This window comes from Mesoplodon bidens, assembly GCF_964165515.1.
Source record: "Mesoplodon bidens genome assembly, chromosome: 8".
Taxonomy (NCBI): domain Eukaryota; kingdom Metazoa; phylum Chordata; class Mammalia; order Artiodactyla; family Ziphiidae; genus Mesoplodon; species Mesoplodon bidens.
In genome coordinates this window covers 45,474,792-45,491,933 of record NC_138165.1, presented here as the reverse complement: position 1 = coordinate 45,491,933, position 17,142 = coordinate 45,474,792, and the positions used below count along the sequence as shown (strand labels likewise).

The following is a 17,142-nucleotide window of genomic DNA, read 5'->3' as shown; positions in this document are numbered from 1 at the left end:
TGAGTCAGACTAACATGCAACCTTACTAAAGATTTTTGAATACAAATGTCAAAAGAAGGAATCAATTTGCATTATAATCTATGGATGGGGTGGGTCTCTACAATGGCATTACCAAAATAAAAAAAACATTGCTACAGGATATCAGTATCAAAATGGTGAAAAGAAGGATCTCCTTACTCCTTTCTGATGTGTAAGTTTATAGCTGAAATACAATTAATTCTTAATGCATTTCAAACAAAGCCATGGTCTTTGAAACTCCTCCACAAAATTAACATTTACAGTACCTCGCTGGTAACGTTGTTGACCCTTCGGACATTGACAAATGGGACATCATTGGGTCCAAGGGTATACCCACTTGCCTTCATGTGTTCATAAACTTCTTTGTACTTGAACTGCAGACGCAAAGTGAGAATGAGGTCACTGATGGGTGAACAGAGAGTAAGCGTCACATTTCTCAAATGGAAAAGGGCGTTTGCTTTCATTTGAAAATTACTCTCTAAGCATTAAGTATGAAAAAAAGTCACTGACAAAATTTTTGTAATAATCTGAGTCTTGAAAATTATTTGTTGGCTAATAAAGCCAGGTCCAGAAAGGAATACAACTCAGGGTTGCCTAGATTAAATCTGTTTGTAAGTAGGTATGCAAAATGCAAGAAAAACCTGTATTTTTAGTCCCAATATGGCTAGGAAATTAAGAAATGCAAAGCAGAAACAAGAGACTAATTGTAAGACTGATGGATGAATGGCTTTATAGACTATTTAAAAAATGATGTTAGAAGATTAAATCTGTGACTCTGCTTTGGAAACCATATTATTGGGCCACAGACTATGGGACTTTGCTGGTCAGCAGGTTTGATTCCCAGGACTCTGGAGGGCAATGTGGAATGAAGAGCTCATTCTTCAGCTGATGGTTGGTTTGTGGGTATGACCTGAAGGCCAGAGTCACTGGGATAGCCTACGCTTCTTCAGGCCTTGTTCACCAAGTCCGAACCTGACACTAGTGGGAAAGGTTGGTATCAGAGCTAATGCCTGGGCAATGCTCTCAGGTAGTGAGAGTCTAACTATCCCTCTGAGATTTCTATGAAATGGGCACAGAGGGTAAGTAGTGGGGCACGTATCAGAGCCTTTCCTTTCAAAGGAACATGCGGTGATGTTGTATCTTCTGCAATGAAATGTTGCAGAAGGAAGACAACACTATCGCTACACAGCAGTAGTGCATGTATGAAGTTGCATTTCCAGTAGATGGCTTGGGATAGTTCAGGATGCTTCTGTGCCAAGGCCAAAAGAAGTAGAGGCATCATGGCAGCCATGATCCCTAAGCCAAGGTAACTGAGTGATGCAGATACAACCCCATGAAGATCCTACGCTAACCCACTGGGCTACCCAGGCACTGCCGAATTGCAGGAGCAGCACCCCTAGAAAACACACGGTCTCCCCTTCGCTGCTCCCATCACTGTATCATGTTGAAACTTCAGGGTGTGATTAGGGGGATGAGAATAGACTATTAACAAATATTAGCGTCCCCCTGCCCACTTTAAGCCCCATCTTAATGAACAGGAGACCACTCACATAGCTGCTCATGTATCGGGTGTCCTTGGTGTGTTTGAAGTGAGGGGTGTCAACCGGAAGCCTATATCCAGTGGGCAGGGAGTGCAGGCCAGCTCTTCGGTACAGATGCTGCCGGGATAAAGAAGAGCAGGTTAAATGAGAGCTACACCAAATGACTGATCTAAGTTAAACAAGTCAGATCCAGGTTTTCAATTTGATACTTAGTGTACTTACACTCACTGAATTGATTTCAAGAAGAAATTAACTAAATTCTAAGAGTCAAACAATGAATCAAATTACTCTTAACATATTGCTTTCAAAAAAAGAGCAATGAGTGAAGGGGTTTATAGAAAATAATCCTCTGTGTTTCTAAACATATGCCTGGTTGACTGCATGGCAACCAGCAAGAATTTGGGAAAAGTAAATAGGTACCCAGTGCCACCTCTGTGGTTAACCCTACCCTTAGCTGATATTCAAGCCATCACCAATCCCTGAGATAGTCATAATTATAAGATGCATCTTTGGAAGCCCCCAGGGCCCCATAAATACAGTGTCTTGATGTTAGGTTGTCAGGTCAGGAGGCTCATATTCCTGGCAGGAGGAGGAAAGGAGTTTCTATCTGTGATTTGAAATAGTCTGTCTCTCGGGGGAGCTAAAGGAATAAGAATAGTATTTAAAATATTAAAAACCAAATTACTTTTAACATTCAGTATAGGATAGTAGCATTAAAGGTGAGACCAAAGTAGCACCACCAGATAACAAAGAACAGGGATATTAAATATGTGAGTGGAATCTAGTTTCCTTCTCTTCTGAATTCCAACAGCAATTTCTAGCTTTATCTCTTATTGTACTGAATAAATAGTCTTTTATGATTATCTGCCTTGTCTTTGTCATCTTGTCTTGGATTTTAAGCTTTTTGAGAGCGGAGATAGTAGACTGACCCTGTTCTATGTAACTTCTATGCAAGCATTGCTCCAAAAATGCCCACTGCTTGCTCTCAGCCAAGAGGGAAGACAAGCAGTGCACTGTTTTTTGTTTTGTTTTGTTTAGCTCATGTGAATGAAACAGCCTTTACAATTTACAAGGTCAGGATGTAAACTGTAAAGGCTGAGGATGCCCAAGCCAAGGCCACTTCTACAGAGGCCTGGCCCTCATCAGCTGAGTCCTGGATTTCTGCTGGGCACTCTGTCCAGGTCTCATTTCTCACCTCACTCTGGAGCTTGTGTGCATGAAGGGCCCGGTCCAGATCCACAGTTTTTGTGGTTGGAGCCACTTTGCCTCTGACGCTGTGTATGTAGTCATGGTGGTAGACGGCCTGGGTGCAGAGAGAAGCAGAGTGAGCTGAGTGGACTACGGCAGCAGGGTTAGAAAGAAGCAAAGTAAACGCAAACCCAAGTCTCCTATTATAAAAAATAATAGCCTGCTCCCCTTTGACTTGGGAACTCTATCTCATATACTGTGCTTTGTCCACCAGGACCACAGCCAGGGTATATGGACCTCACACTGAAAAATCAGTGGAAGAGTCAACTCAGGTACAAGAAGAGGAAGAGTGGGCATTTTACCACTACCTATTCCAAAAGAGTAAGTTTTCACATCCTGACTCATTGGTGGGAGTTAATATTTGCTTATTAACCTTTGGGGTTAATAAAAAAAAAAATGGGCAGCCTGCCCTGTGTCACTGTGCCATTACAGGGGGTGCTTTCTATCCACTTTCTACTCATCTGCATAAGGATGCTGAGGCTTGGGGGATTAAGAGCTTCTCTCAAGCCTCACTGCTTATGCGTGGTAGAGGCCACATCTGTAACTGCAGAGACCTTCCCCTCCTCATCCTACCACACTGAGCACTAATGTATTAGAAGGCTGATTCTACGAGGCATAAACCGTTGCTTACGACACAAGGATACAAAAGTAACCTTGGAAGCTCTAAAAGCTTTTTAAATCCATGGATTTCATAGATTTGGATCACTTACAAGGCCGCCCCAGGAAACTGATGGAACATATCAGGTTTTAGGAAATAAGAGCAGACTCTTAAGTACTTTCTAAGGCACCAACTCTGGTTTCCCACTGAGAAAAGGCCTGGCCTTGCCCTACTTTGGTTTTTCCCACTTCTGCTGGAGCAGTGGCCCTGCCTTTACTCTCCCGGCAGTAACCTTCCCAGTGGGCACTTACGTCACTTAGTTGTTTCCCACTTTTGACAGCCTGAACATAGATGGGAGTGTCAGTAACCAACTTGTAGTTATTCCTTGTTTTCTGCACGTGAGCTTTGTACTTGATCTGCCGAAAGGAAGAAAATAAGCCTGTGTTAGACCATTCATTATATTAGAAATTGCTGGTTTTCACAGAGGGTTTGGTTGCTTTTAACTCATGGCATTTACATACATTAGCCCTTATTCAACAGACTAACATGCACTTGAATTTTATAACAATCGGCGTAATCAATGCTTACAGTCACATGGATCTTTTTGAGTCTTCTAGGAGGCTTGACAACTGCTTTCCTAGGAATGTTTAAGCTTTCTTCCTGAAATCTTGATTATAGTATTATTTTGCCTAGCTAATCCTCTTTACAAATAGACCCCATCTATAACATCAAAGACTCCTAACAAATGAGTTTTTTCTCATGAGGATTATGTGTGCAGTAATACATCCAGAATAGTTCAGACGGTGGCGAGAAGAGCCAGGGGTCCCTTCTCCACCAGAGGACAGTGGGACAGCTCATCTGCACTGTTTGCACTCCTGAGAAATGGGCGCTCTGCTCCTCAGCATCTTCTTCCAGCTCAGCCATCCTCAGCACCACTTGAGACGCAGCTAGGTGTGACAGTGTCTATACTTTACATACCCTCTCCTTGACGGTAGACTACACAGAGAAGGAAACATACTTTAAAGAGTTAAAAAAACAAAAAACAAGGCAAACTCACATCATTGCGTAGATCGTAAGCATGCTTGGCGTGGAGAATCTCAGGAGTGTCCCAGATGTAGCAACCGATGCCTTTCAGCCAGTTGAGATCATCCTTGTACACAATCTAGGGGATTGCATCAGATGGAGGGGGTCAGAAAAAGAAAACTTTACTGTAACTTTAACACCAAAGACATGGACACCCTCCAGACCCAGGATGACCTTGTGGAACGAAAAGCAAGACATTATGCCCTGAGGCCGTGGGTGTCCTGGAGACAACAGCATAGAGAGCCCTGCTTCCAGGGATGGCCCCGAATTCCTGACAGACCTATGGTGTATAGAAAAGCAATACTGGAAGAGGGCTGAGCTGAAGAACCAGGTGAAGAATGAGGTGAGTCAGTCTCTCTTCAGGGTGGGCGTATGGGCCTGGGGAGGAGAGATCTTCATAAGCAATGGGCTTACATCGCTGATCTCGTCTGTGACCTTCCTGACGTGACTGTTGATTTGCAAGTCGGGATGGCAAATCCACTCGTGGAGGTGAAGGCGGTAATCGATCTCGCTGATTTTCTTCTGAGAATCCTTAGCGGTAACCATCTCTACCATGTCGGGCACCACGTGGATTTTCATCTTGTTCTTCTCATAAACTGATCTGTACAGGCGCTGTGAAGATAATGTAACATGCCAGTTACACAGGGAATTACGCAAGGAATCATGGCGATATGTGCCTTTCTTAGACACCAGAGAGGTCAGGGGAACCAATTTACAGCAGTTGGTTGGGGGCAGGGTGGGGACTCAAAGTTTCTGACACTTTCTACAGATTGTGGCAGTGGGGGAAGCAGTATGGACTGAAAGAACACTTAGCTTCCTCACACGTGCATGGTCAACGCCATACGCGTTGTTGAACAGAACATGTTCTGATTTATAGTTCGTGGCTCCGTTACTTGACTTTTGAAGCCAGCCTTTGGGGTCACTTACATCGATGTTAAACTTGCCAACTCGGAGGCACCGTGCCGTGTTCAGATCATCTTCAACAGTTTTGGGTAAAGTATAAAGAGTTTTGAACTTTTCATATTCTTCCCGATATTTGTTCTATAGAGAGAAAATACAAAGGAAGAAACACAGTTTTGAAGAGTAATGGATCTGAATTGTTAAAAACGCATGAGACTTAACAGAAGGACCCGACTCTAAGATGGGCCACCTTGGGGTCAGCACTTCTCTGAGCTTGTTTCCTTGTCTGTGGCCACAGGCAGAGGTGGCACAGTGCCTGCCTCCAGATTACCTGAGGATTAGAGCAGACTGTGTGTAAATGTTCATTAGGCACCGGTTTTAAAACCCCTGTACCAATACTGGTACTTCTACTGTTACCACAACTACTTTTAAAGATTATGTAAATTTTAAATGATCTCTTTTGTGATATTGGTTTTGTTTTTCTTAACCATAAGTGAAAGATGAAAAATGTACTCAGGAATTTCTTTCTTTTTAAATAACTGACAAGCCTGATGCTTAAGAGACTCAATACTTGAATTTCAGTTTCTACAAGGTTTTCCAAAAATACAGTGCAACTAACTTCTATGGGAAAACCAACGTCTAGTTCTTAAGCCATATTGCCTATTAATTAATCCTTCATGATTTCATGAATTAGGAAGTAAGGCCCTTACAGAGGCTGAGATCCAATCTCCTAGCACATAATAAAATAACAATTCTCTCACAACTCAGAGACCCACATCTCAGTAAAAAAAAAAAAAAAGAAGAAGAAAGGAAAGATGGGAGTATATATGTATATATATACAGAACTCCAGTAAACCCCTTCACTGACTGGAAACTAAACAAAATTCCCATCAGAATTTTCCATAACATTAGTTCACATACTCCTTACATCTAAGCTATTCTTCAATTATAAAGAAGATAGTATTCTGTGAGTTTTTTCATGACTAAAGGAAAAAGTCTTTGCTGAACTTTCTGAATCCTATCTACAAAAATTCTCTTCCCAAATGGAAAGCTTGCTCCTTTGGGCTAGTCTGTTTGCAATCTTCCAAATAGAGTTGGCTCTGGGAAAAATCATATAGATTTAACTTTTCCTCTGGGTAAAAATTAAATTAATTCCATACATTGTCTAACAAAGTCTTTTTCTAAACTATGACTCTCTAGGACCATTAAACAGTAGTGGAATCAGTTTCCTGGGTCATTAGCATTTAAGTGAAGAGAATAGAATTGAAAGATCAGGATGCACTGCCTTTAGTGTAGCGATAAGTACTCTTCTGTAAAATGCTTATATCAGAAGGCACTCACAAAAACTTCAGTTGTGTGTGTGTGTGTGTGTGTTGACTTGCAGTACAAAATAAATCTCTCAGTGTGGGTCATGGTCAAAAAAAAAAAAGATTTGAGAAATACTGGTCCAAAGTGTTACATAAAATGTTCATAATTAAGAAGTAAATGTCTCTAATAGAAGTAAAGTTTCTGAAAGAGAATTAGGCTTATTAGAACTGCAGTGAAGGTTATAGGGAATTTTACAATAAAAAGTTTTACTTAAGAACATATTAGGCATAAAGGGTTAAAAGTGCTAAGATTTTATACTATACTATATTTAAACAGCTCATGTGATTTCGGATTTTAAAAAAATTATGTCTATACCTAAGAAAAGTTCTGTTTTAAAAAAATTGAATTTCAAGATTTTTAAATTTTTATATTTCATAGTGATAAAGATAATGATTTACTTTTAAATCATGTATTTGGGTCTGGTGCAATAACTAGTTCCCACATTCACTGTTTATTTTTAAGGGTACAATTTATTTATTTTTCATTTTTTTAATTAATTTTTATTGAAGTTTAGTTGATTTACAATGTTGTGTTAGTTTCTGCTGTACATCACTGGTTTATTTTTTATAGCAATGTCCACATAATTCTATTGGAAAAGAGTATTTTGTGTGGCATGTTATGCCCTCTACCTATTCCCATTTCTGGCTAAAATAGAGTGTATCCATCCATGTCATTTTCAGGCAGGCAGCCTAAAAGGTCACATCGTTGTCCTTCATGTAAGTGTCTGTGACTCTCTCTGGACTTCAGGGCCCTTGAGAGGAAGCATAAGTGCACAGACTTTGTGATGACAAAGTGTCTGGAGTTATTTGCTGGTGTGCAACACAGGCAACACAGGAATCAGCCAGAAACATTTTGGAAGTGGAGGGCAGGGAAGGGTAAAGGGTGGTGGGAAGGTTATCATATCTGTACTTGACTTACATGGCTGGCCAGATCCTTCTGGTTCTTGACGTGTGTCAGGGACATGGTGTTGGAAGGCAGGATATAGCTGGTGGCTTTCACTCTATCCCAGGCCTCCTTGTACAGGTTCTATAGGGGTTAAAAATCTTCTTGTGAACACAGAAAAATGCAATCTGGCTAGCTTCCAGCAGTGGATTTTCCTCTGTTTTTGTCCTTCTCAGACATTTCCTAGCAATCCCCAGATCTTCTCACTCTGTAGGAGCCAAGTACTCCTAAGTGAATAACGGGTTTAATGTCATGACCATAATTTCAGAGTCCATTATTTTGTTCTCTACCATAGCACTTATCACAGTTTGGCAGTTATCAGAGGTTTCAATACAATATTCATTCCCTCATAGGTCTAGGATTCCTGGAGGATGAAAACCACTAACATTAAAATATATATGAATATATATATATATATTAAAAAAGATTAAAAAAATGTTTCCACTTCTAGGTATTTATTTACTCAGGAGAAATAAAAAGTTATGGACACACAGAACCTATATGCAAATGTGTATAGCAGCTTTATTCATAATTGTCAAAAACTGGACACAACTCAGATGCCTTCAGCTGTGAATGGAAAAACAAACTGTGGTTTGGAATATTTTTTTTTGCTATAAAAAGGATAAACTACTGATTTAGGCAGCAATGTGCATAATACATAAATGCATTTTGCTAAGAGAAAGAAGCCAGACCTAACGGCTACATATCATATACTGTGATCACATTTATGTGACACTCTGGAAAAGGTAAAACTATAGGGACAGAAAACAGCTCTGTGGATGCCAGGGGAGAGGAGAGGGGCAGCAAAGGGACAATGTGGAGGTAATACAGAATTTTTCTGTATCTTGACTATAATGGTGAAAACATGACTCTATGCATTTGTCATAAGCCACAGTACTACATACCACAGAGTGAAATTTACTGTATGCAAATTAAAACAACCAACCAAAGAATCAGCCAGAATGGAGGAGGTGACTAAAATGGAATACAAACTGTAGCAAATAAATCTGATTGTAATACAAATGTATAACAAGACTACAGTGAAGGAAGTGGTGAAGAAAACAACTGAGTTAACTAAATTTGGAAAATGGTAACTTGACTGGATACTCTAAGGCTATAGGCAAATATAACTGCACACAAAATACCCTACTCTAGGGCTCCCCTGGTGGCGCAGTGGTTAAGAATCCACCTGTCAAGGCAGGGGACATGGGTTCAACCCCTGGTCCCGGAAGATCCCACATGCTGCGAAGCAACTAAGCCTGTGCGCCACAACTACTGAGCCTGAGCTCTAGAGCCCATGGGCCACAACTACTGAGCCTACATGCCACAACTACTGAAGCCCGTGCGCCTAGAGCCCGTGCTCCGCAACAAGGGAAACCACCACAATGAGAAGCCCGTGCACCATAACGAAGGGTAGCCCCTGCTCTCCACAACTAGAGAAAGCCCACACATAGCAACAAAGACCCAACGCAGCCAAAAATAAATAAATAAATAAATTTATTTTTTAAAAAAACCCTACTCTAGTTAGTAAATTTGTTTCTCACAGGAGTGTGTTAGAGATTCTGAAAATACTTTATGTGGATACAAGGGTTGCACAAATAAGCAGATATATCATAGATTATGAGAGGCAGGCTTTTCACTGGAAAGGAAATAGAAAGTCACAAGTTGGAAAAATAAGTTACACATAAGGAAAGGGTGAAGGATAGAATGAACCCTGTGGTGTTGAATTGCATTGAAGGTATCAGTATGAACTCATGGTTTTAAAATATAGATAGTTAGGTAAGTATAGAAATAGATACAGATATGTATGCATACATGGGTTAGTATACATGCATATATTTCTAAGCTCTGTCCACTTAGAGGGCCTAGGAACAATGACATCCTAGTAGTAATGAGCACACTTAGTGCTTAAATCTTGGTTCAAAATACTATTCTCCAATAAAATAAACTGGGATTTCTTAGAGAGGTGGCTGATTCCAGGTCTGGAACAGGGAAAATACAGATGAGCCTGGAACATCTTGTGGTGCCAATTAGTAAGGAAGCGCTCAAAAAACGTGATTGGGTGTATCAAGGGGACACAGGAGTCACCCTGAAAGAGCTCCCCATAGCAAAGCTGAAACCATTTGAGCAACAAAATAAATAACAATAATATTAGACTCTACCATAGACTAAAATAAATACCCATGAGCCAACATTGATATAAATAAATATGTAAACAAACCAACAGTGGAGAAGGAACAGCTCTTCCTTACAGAAGAATTCCAGTTAATAAATGTATATAGAAGAAAAAAGGGAAAGAGAAAATCACTAGTAGGCATATTCCACAGTAATAATTCTTGCAGGCAAGCTCCATCAATGGATGTTAAAACATACGAGAGAAAGTATAAGGACAAACAGGATATTTGCATAGTCCCAAAGGATCTCCTCCAAGATATTTATTAATAACAAAGGTAAAACTAGTAACTTTACAGTGGAGCATCTCGGCAGAGAGCAACCTAACCAAGTGATCAAGGTCATCACAAGTTATTGACATTATGTACCACCTGCTATGGTGTGCTGAGAAGGGTGCATCAATTCTGTGTTATTTTTGCAAAAAAAAGAAAAGGGCATACCTTTAATCTAATCATGAGAAAACATCAGATAAGCCCAAATTGAGGAAAGAATACTAGCCAGTTATTCTACAAAATAACTGGCTAGTAGTCTTCAAAGTGTCAAGATGAGAAAAAGACAAGGAAAGATTGAGAAATTATCAGATTAGAAGAGACTAAGGAGTCAAGACAACAAAATGCAATGTGGGATCCTGGATTTGGCATCTGGAACAGAAAAGCAGGTTAGTGGAAAAACTGGTGAAGTCTGGATAAAGCCTATAATTAACATTGTAACAATGTTAATTGCTTAGTTTTGATAGTTGTACTATAGAGAAAAGTATGAGGAAATTCTCTGTACTATTTTTGCAGTGTTTCTGTAAATCTAAAATTAATTCAAAATGAAGTTTAAAAATGTAACCAATTCAGAGGCAGGGAAAAAAAGTGTGCCTCTGTTGGTCTGTAAGTCACTGGCCAAGGGAGAAGCCACGGAAAAACAAGTCTAGGGTCAACAAAGAAGAGCTTCAACAGTACCTGTCTGCAATAAGGAAGGAGTTGGTGAATTTGTGTCAACTGCATGAAATAGAACAATATTCAAATCGGGGCTGATTTACTTGTAACCATGAGGACTTACAAGATAAAGTAGGAACTTAAAGGTCCAGGTAAAAGATTGGAAAGACCTTTGGGGGTAAGGTTGTCTGTCCCTTTTCATCTCTTATTGTCTATAAAGGTGAAAAAGGTAACTCAAATACAGAGAAAAGAAAGAGAACTCAACTCACACTGCTATACAGATCCTTCAGATTCTTGGTTCTGTCATAATCCACCGTTTCTAGAACTGTCGTATATTTGTCTTTAATCTGATGATAATTTTCTTTATATTTCACCTACAGACAAAAAGGATGGGTTATTCTTTTCTATTGTTTGACAATATGTAAAGACAATAACGGCTTGTCCTGGGAGAGAAGTATAAGGAAGACACACCTCACTGGCATTAATGCCGCTTTGAAGAGCAGTCACGTAAAGCGGTGTATCTGTGACCAGGTTATAATTTTTTAGATTTTCTTTACCTGCTGCCGTGTATTGTATCTGTGAAGAAAAAGAAAAGTCACCGAAAATGGTAAAATGCAGGTCTTCCATCAGCTTTAGCAGTTTGTGCCTACTTAGATGTACCTTTATTTCTGGGTTTCTGCTTTAATCCTAACAGAGGATACGTTGTACAGTTTGAGACTTTGCATGGCTGTCAAAACTAACAGTTTCTCTTGACCAAGAGTGGAGTCTAGATCTTTGCCACATCACTTCTTCCTTGTGTTGTTTTTTCCATGCCTATACTCCATCCCTGACAGCAGCCCCTCAATTTCAACATTCCATTAGTCTGCCCTATCCAAGCTGAATTTCTTCTGGGAAATTTCCCAAATGTCTACTTTTTACTTCAAGACTTAACTATTTATGGTCAAAGTATGCATGTACGTTCTACTCCCTGCCAGTTAACCTGATCAACTAAGGTGTAGATGCTTGAGAGTAGTTCACTCTGAAACACCTCCCAGATAACGTTCTGATGTAAATGTCTATAGCCTTAAATCACAGGAGAGACTCAAACTGAGGAAGGCCAGCACCAGAACAGGCCACCAGAGAGGTTTTATTGGGCAGGGGCCTTTGGTTCCCTTAGATCATGCACTGTCAAAGCTGCTTTCTCTGCGGCACAAGGACAGCCTTGCTATCACTCCACTGGGAGCACCATGGAGCTCATCAATCCACAGTGAGCTAGTCCCTCTAAGAAGATGGCTCACCTGACTCTGGAGGTCATATGATTTCTTGGCCTGGAGGATCTGGGGTGTATCCCAAACGTAGCATCCAATGCCTTTCAGCCAATTCAAGTCACTTTTATACACATTCTGCAAGAAAGAAGAAACTGTGAAAGGTGACAGGTACTAACTGAATTTATAATCGAGCATTTGATAATTTCCTATCAGCCCTTGGCTGTGCTTAGTACTTAGCAGTCATAGGGTGGGTTTCTCAACACCTGGAAGGTCTTTAATGCCCTGGTCTAAAGAAGTTTAGGAAGAGAGCAACAGCTAAGTTTTAGTCTAGTGTTGAACAGATAAAATATTTAACATAGGTGCCTCATTGCTCCAAGGGGATCCTTACACCAAAAAAAGGTTACTCATGCCACTTTGTATTGAAAAGCAGCAGGGTTTAGGAATACAGGGACAGTTAGAACATGGGGCCCCAGGCAGGGCTGGGTGAAGTCTGTAACTTAGTCAACCTGCAGAAAGGACATCATACATCACTCAACATCTCCTGTGCGTTTTGGACCCGCATAACATTGGGTTCTTCTGGAAGAGACGTCCACTGGTGGAAGTAGTGTCGGTACTCCAGGTCACTGAGGATGTACTGGCACCTTTTAGCTAGCACATGATTCATCATATCATTGGGTATATGAATATTTGCTTTGGTGTCCTCATAATGTCTTCTGTAGTTCAACTAAAGAATAATATATTTTTAAAGACAAAAATAAGAAAGGAATTAAATGTAAATTATTCTCATCAACCTCTTTTATAGTCTTATTTTCAACATAGATCAATACCTTTAGAATAGACTAAGGTTAAAAAATGACACTTTAATATACTCTTCTTCTTTAAAAATTTCCCATCCTTTTATAACACAGGGTAAAGAGTGACTTTGTTTTCTCCTTTTCCCAAATACAGAGCCCTCACTGTGTTTGGAGGAGGCGGGAGAGAAAGGGTGAAAACTCACAGCCATCAGAGGTGCACAGGGCTAACTGGCAGGGGCGGGGGACAGTCTCAAGACTGGCTCATTCCTCACCATCCCACCCCCCCCCCAGCTAATCTTGAACCAAAGGGCAGATTATAAATAGGCAGACTATTATTACACTTAAGTGTGCAGATCCTCTGTTACAGTGAACTTTGCTTACCGCACTCCTCATCTTTTGGAAATCCAGACAGTGAACCACGTTGGGGAACTCACTGATTTCTTTTCCAGCCAGGTAGTGACCCTTCAGCTTCTCATAGGTCTCTTTGTATTTAAGCTGTGAAATAGGTGCAACATTGAAAATCACTGGGACTTTCTAACCAGCCCTTTGTGACTGGAAAGACTCTCAAACTTACGAAAGGAAAAAGTCCTACTAACCTCACTGTTCACAAAGTCAGCATGCTTGGCTCCAACAATGGGAATATAGCGTTCGTCCAAGGTGTAGCCATAGGCCTTGTTTCCCTCCCACGCTCCTTTATACAGTATCTAGAACAAAGAAAGGTGTATCAACAAAAGTTTGCATTCAACTTCTTTCAGATGCCACTCGAAAGAAAATGGTAAAATCAAGGTAAAATACTCATGTTTAAAGGCAAGGCTTAAATCTTCATTAACAGCTGTTAGTGTGCGTACCTAAGAACAGGGCAGAGTCTTTGGGCTTGTTGCAAATTAAATCTACAGACCCCGAGGCATTTTATAACAGAGTTTAACTGTATTTACAGTTCTAATAAAAGTGAAAACAAATTTGCACACAGAGAGAGAATCACCAAAGATGGCTTCCCGTTCGGCATATACACATATACGCTACACACACATCACCTTTAGATTAGCTGAATTAAAATTTGGAGGGCAAGTCCTCCACTTGTTGGCTGGAGATATATGTACATGATTGCTAAAGAGGGACCAGCCTTTCTTCTCTTCTCTCTGTTGGTAGTTGCTTGGTCCTACGTGCGCCCGGAAGTGACGTAGCTCTTGTTAGGTTATTGTCTCTCTCTTTATTTGAATGTCTCCCTCACTTACAGGGGCTCCTGGAGGGTTTGTCTCATTGATCTTTAGCTCCTCAGTGCCTCTCATAGGGCCTGGCACATCACAGGGGCTCAAACAACACCAGCTGGATAAACACTATTTGCCCTGAATAATATGCTACTTCTAATAAACAAGACTAAATACAACAAAAACAATAGATCTCTTTATAAGTTCAGTTGCTCACAAAATCAGCCAAGAATGTGAATACTGACAAGAGCTTAAAATTCGGAACTGAGTTGTATATCACATAAAATGGAACTTACGGCACTGTAGAGTTTTCCCATGTCTTTGGAATGGGTGATATATGGTGTATCTGGAGAAAAGATATACTTGCCCTTTACTAATTTATTAAATGTTTCTTTATATTTTACCTGAGGGAAGAAAACAAAACAAAACCTTTGATTATTCTAAATGTATATTTAAAGTTTCACAAGATCTACCTAGCAAGATAATAATTAGTCTACATTTAGAGATTAACCAACTGGTTAAATTTCACTACATGATATATAATTTACATTATAACTAATATAATGGAAAGTTTTGGATAATAATTTAGATATTATCTAAAAGTGGGTACAGTATACCACCTACTAGTGACTTTTAAGACATTCTCCCCCAAAGATTTTCTTATAATTTACTCCCTATCGTCTCACAAGCAGTTATCTGGACTTACACAAGCCTGTTCAACTACAGACAACTAAGTCTCCAGTTTGTGTATCTCATTATACACAAAGCAAACTTACATCACTTTGATTGACTGAGTTAATCTTGGCCAGAACAATCTCTGGAGGATCCACCACGCTTGTAAAGTTAGGATAGTTGGCAAGAGCATCTTTCTTATAGTTTCTCTGCAAAGAAATAGAGACAATTAAGACAGGTGTCCCCTCCGCCCCCCCCACATGGGGATAGGTACATATCCCCACATGGCAGGTAAGGAGGCCAGGCCTTATGTAAGAAGAACTTGCTTTGCTTACCTGATTCACCATTTCCTGGTTCTTGGTAACCCTCACATGGTCTACAGAATCCAGGGGGATCCAACCAATGCCTCGAAGCCACTCCAGGTCAGCTTTGTAGACATTCTGAGAGCAGGAAGGGAGACATGATGCAGGTATAAATGACTCAGGCACAGGATGACAAGCAGCAGGTTAGAAACAATGTTTTCAGAAGCTTTTTAGGGTTTTCTCTCTAGTGGCTGTTGTCTCATTGATTCAATCATGATTTCATCTGTACACCTGAGCAACATTTCTTGAGCCTGTTACTATAAATGAAGAACTATGGAAGGTTATTTGAGGGATAAGTATAAGGAAGGCCTCTAAGTATAAAGAGAAGTTACTTATAAAGTGCAAAGTGGTTAAGGGCTATGAGAGGAAGACCATGCAGATGCTGTGGGAGTTGAGGGTAAGGGACCATTGTTTTCATCTGTGAGCATAAGAGAAGGTTTTACCAAGGAAGTTATAGTTACATAGAAATACATGGGGGCATTTAGACTAAGTAAAGGAAATCACACAAGTAAATGCTCATGTACTGTAGGGTTGGGGGAAGCATCCCTCCAGCCCATCTCTACCCTTCCCCCTCACTTCCTGAATTCTCTCAGGCCATCCCACACCAAATGAAGAGGAGTTGCTAATCTGATTGAAGTTCCACAGTGGTCATCCTCCTGCAGCAACCAGTGAGGTGGGATGTTCAAGTTCACCACCTGTGCTGCAGGCAGTCTTTGACATCCTGTTTCTGTTTTGGTAATGATCAGAAGACCCAGGTAGGGTTAGCTCCTCGGCACACCTGAGCATCACATCGATGCGTTGTGTTTCAGTTCCCTAAAGACTGCTGGTGGCAGGTAGAGATCTTGATTCAGCCTTCAGTGGGAGGTGGCCTGAGATATATTCTCCATCCCAGCTTTAAACTCTGCATAAGGGATTCTGGGCCTCATGCAGCTCATCAGTACATTGTGTCCTCTTTGCTTTGATTCCTTGTAAGCAACTCCTTCATAAATGCCATGAGGAAGGAGATGCTTAGCAAAGCAAGAAGGAGGCATTCCCAGGTCCCTGACTATACTATCATCTAATATAGCCAAAATCCCAACTCCATCTCAGCTCCCACCCCAGCCAATTATTATTTTAAATCAGTTGATAATTTTCCATGCAAATGTGAGGAGCTGTTGATGGCAGAGATGGTACAAAAGCAGATTTTTAAAAAATTGACTTTGAAAGTTATTCAGAAATGCACAGTCAGTAGGCAAAGCTGTCCGTCACTGCTCCCAGCCTTTCTCTACTTCATATCCAGTCTTAATTACCTTCTGAGAGCAAACTAAGTATTTATGGTCCCAAGTGTCATAGACTGGTGGTTCTAAAATGCTGCTTATGATTCTCAGAGTAGACCATACATTTCTAGATAATTAAGAAACAAAAATCACTTACATCGCTTTGTAGGTCATAGGCCTTCCTTGCCTGAATAACATCATTTTGGTCAGGGTGACACGTCCATTGGTGCAGGTAATTGCGGTAATCAGTATCACTGACAAGGGCCTGCCCCTCCTTGGCCACCAACACTGAGACCATATCAGGAGGTATATTGATGTTGGCCTTTGTTTTATGATAGTGCTGTTTGTATAGTCTGTCATTCTGAATCTGGCCTGCGTGCTCGAACCAAACCAGTTTAGGATCATCTCTCATTGTCGGGACACCAACATAATGACCTTTCTGCTTGACATGGTCAGCTTTGTATTTCAGCTGGTGGGAAGAGGAATAGAGATCCCATCAGCTTTGACAAGCACACAAGGCAAAGGGGGCTTGAAACATCAGCAAACTCAGTCCCCCAGCTTTTTGTGTTACTCCCCCAAGAATAAATATCAAAAAAACATTGAAATAGGGTGGGAGGGAGGCTCAAGAGGAAGGGGATAGGGGGATATGTGTATACATATAGCTGATTCACTTTGTTGTACTGCAGAAACTAACACAACATTGTAAAGCAATTATACTCCAATAAAGATATTTTTTTAAAAAAGTAAAAGGGAAAGAGCAACAAGATTGCATGAAATAATTGCAAGATTATATATAAATCTTTTGTTTAA

General features: G+C 40.5%; 1 protein-coding gene across 1 annotated transcript in view; it reads right to left on the bottom strand.

Moving 5' to 3' along the window:
- Positions 1-17,142, bottom strand: part of NEB (nebulin) — a 289,834-nt gene that overhangs the window by 64,676 nt on the left and 208,016 nt on the right. The window contains exons 101-118 of the mRNA XM_081243154.1: positions 16,490-16,801; positions 15,050-15,154; positions 14,819-14,923; positions 14,339-14,446; positions 13,431-13,538; positions 13,216-13,329; positions 12,567-12,764; positions 12,071-12,175; positions 11,265-11,369; positions 11,063-11,167; positions 7,675-7,782; positions 5,416-5,529; positions 4,903-5,100; positions 4,463-4,567; positions 3,717-3,821; positions 2,755-2,862; positions 1,569-1,676; positions 285-392 (exon numbers count right to left, since the gene is read on the bottom strand). Of these exons, the coding sequence (XP_081099280.1) occupies positions 285-392; positions 1,569-1,676; positions 2,755-2,862; positions 3,717-3,821; positions 4,463-4,567; positions 4,903-5,100; positions 5,416-5,529; positions 7,675-7,782; positions 11,063-11,167; positions 11,265-11,369; positions 12,071-12,175; positions 12,567-12,764; positions 13,216-13,329; positions 13,431-13,538; positions 14,339-14,446; positions 14,819-14,923; positions 15,050-15,154; positions 16,490-16,801 (2,319 nt within the window). The remainder of the gene's footprint in view (positions 1-284; positions 393-1,568; positions 1,677-2,754; positions 2,863-3,716; positions 3,822-4,462; positions 4,568-4,902; positions 5,101-5,415; positions 5,530-7,674; positions 7,783-11,062; positions 11,168-11,264; positions 11,370-12,070; positions 12,176-12,566; positions 12,765-13,215; positions 13,330-13,430; positions 13,539-14,338; positions 14,447-14,818; positions 14,924-15,049; positions 15,155-16,489; positions 16,802-17,142) is intronic.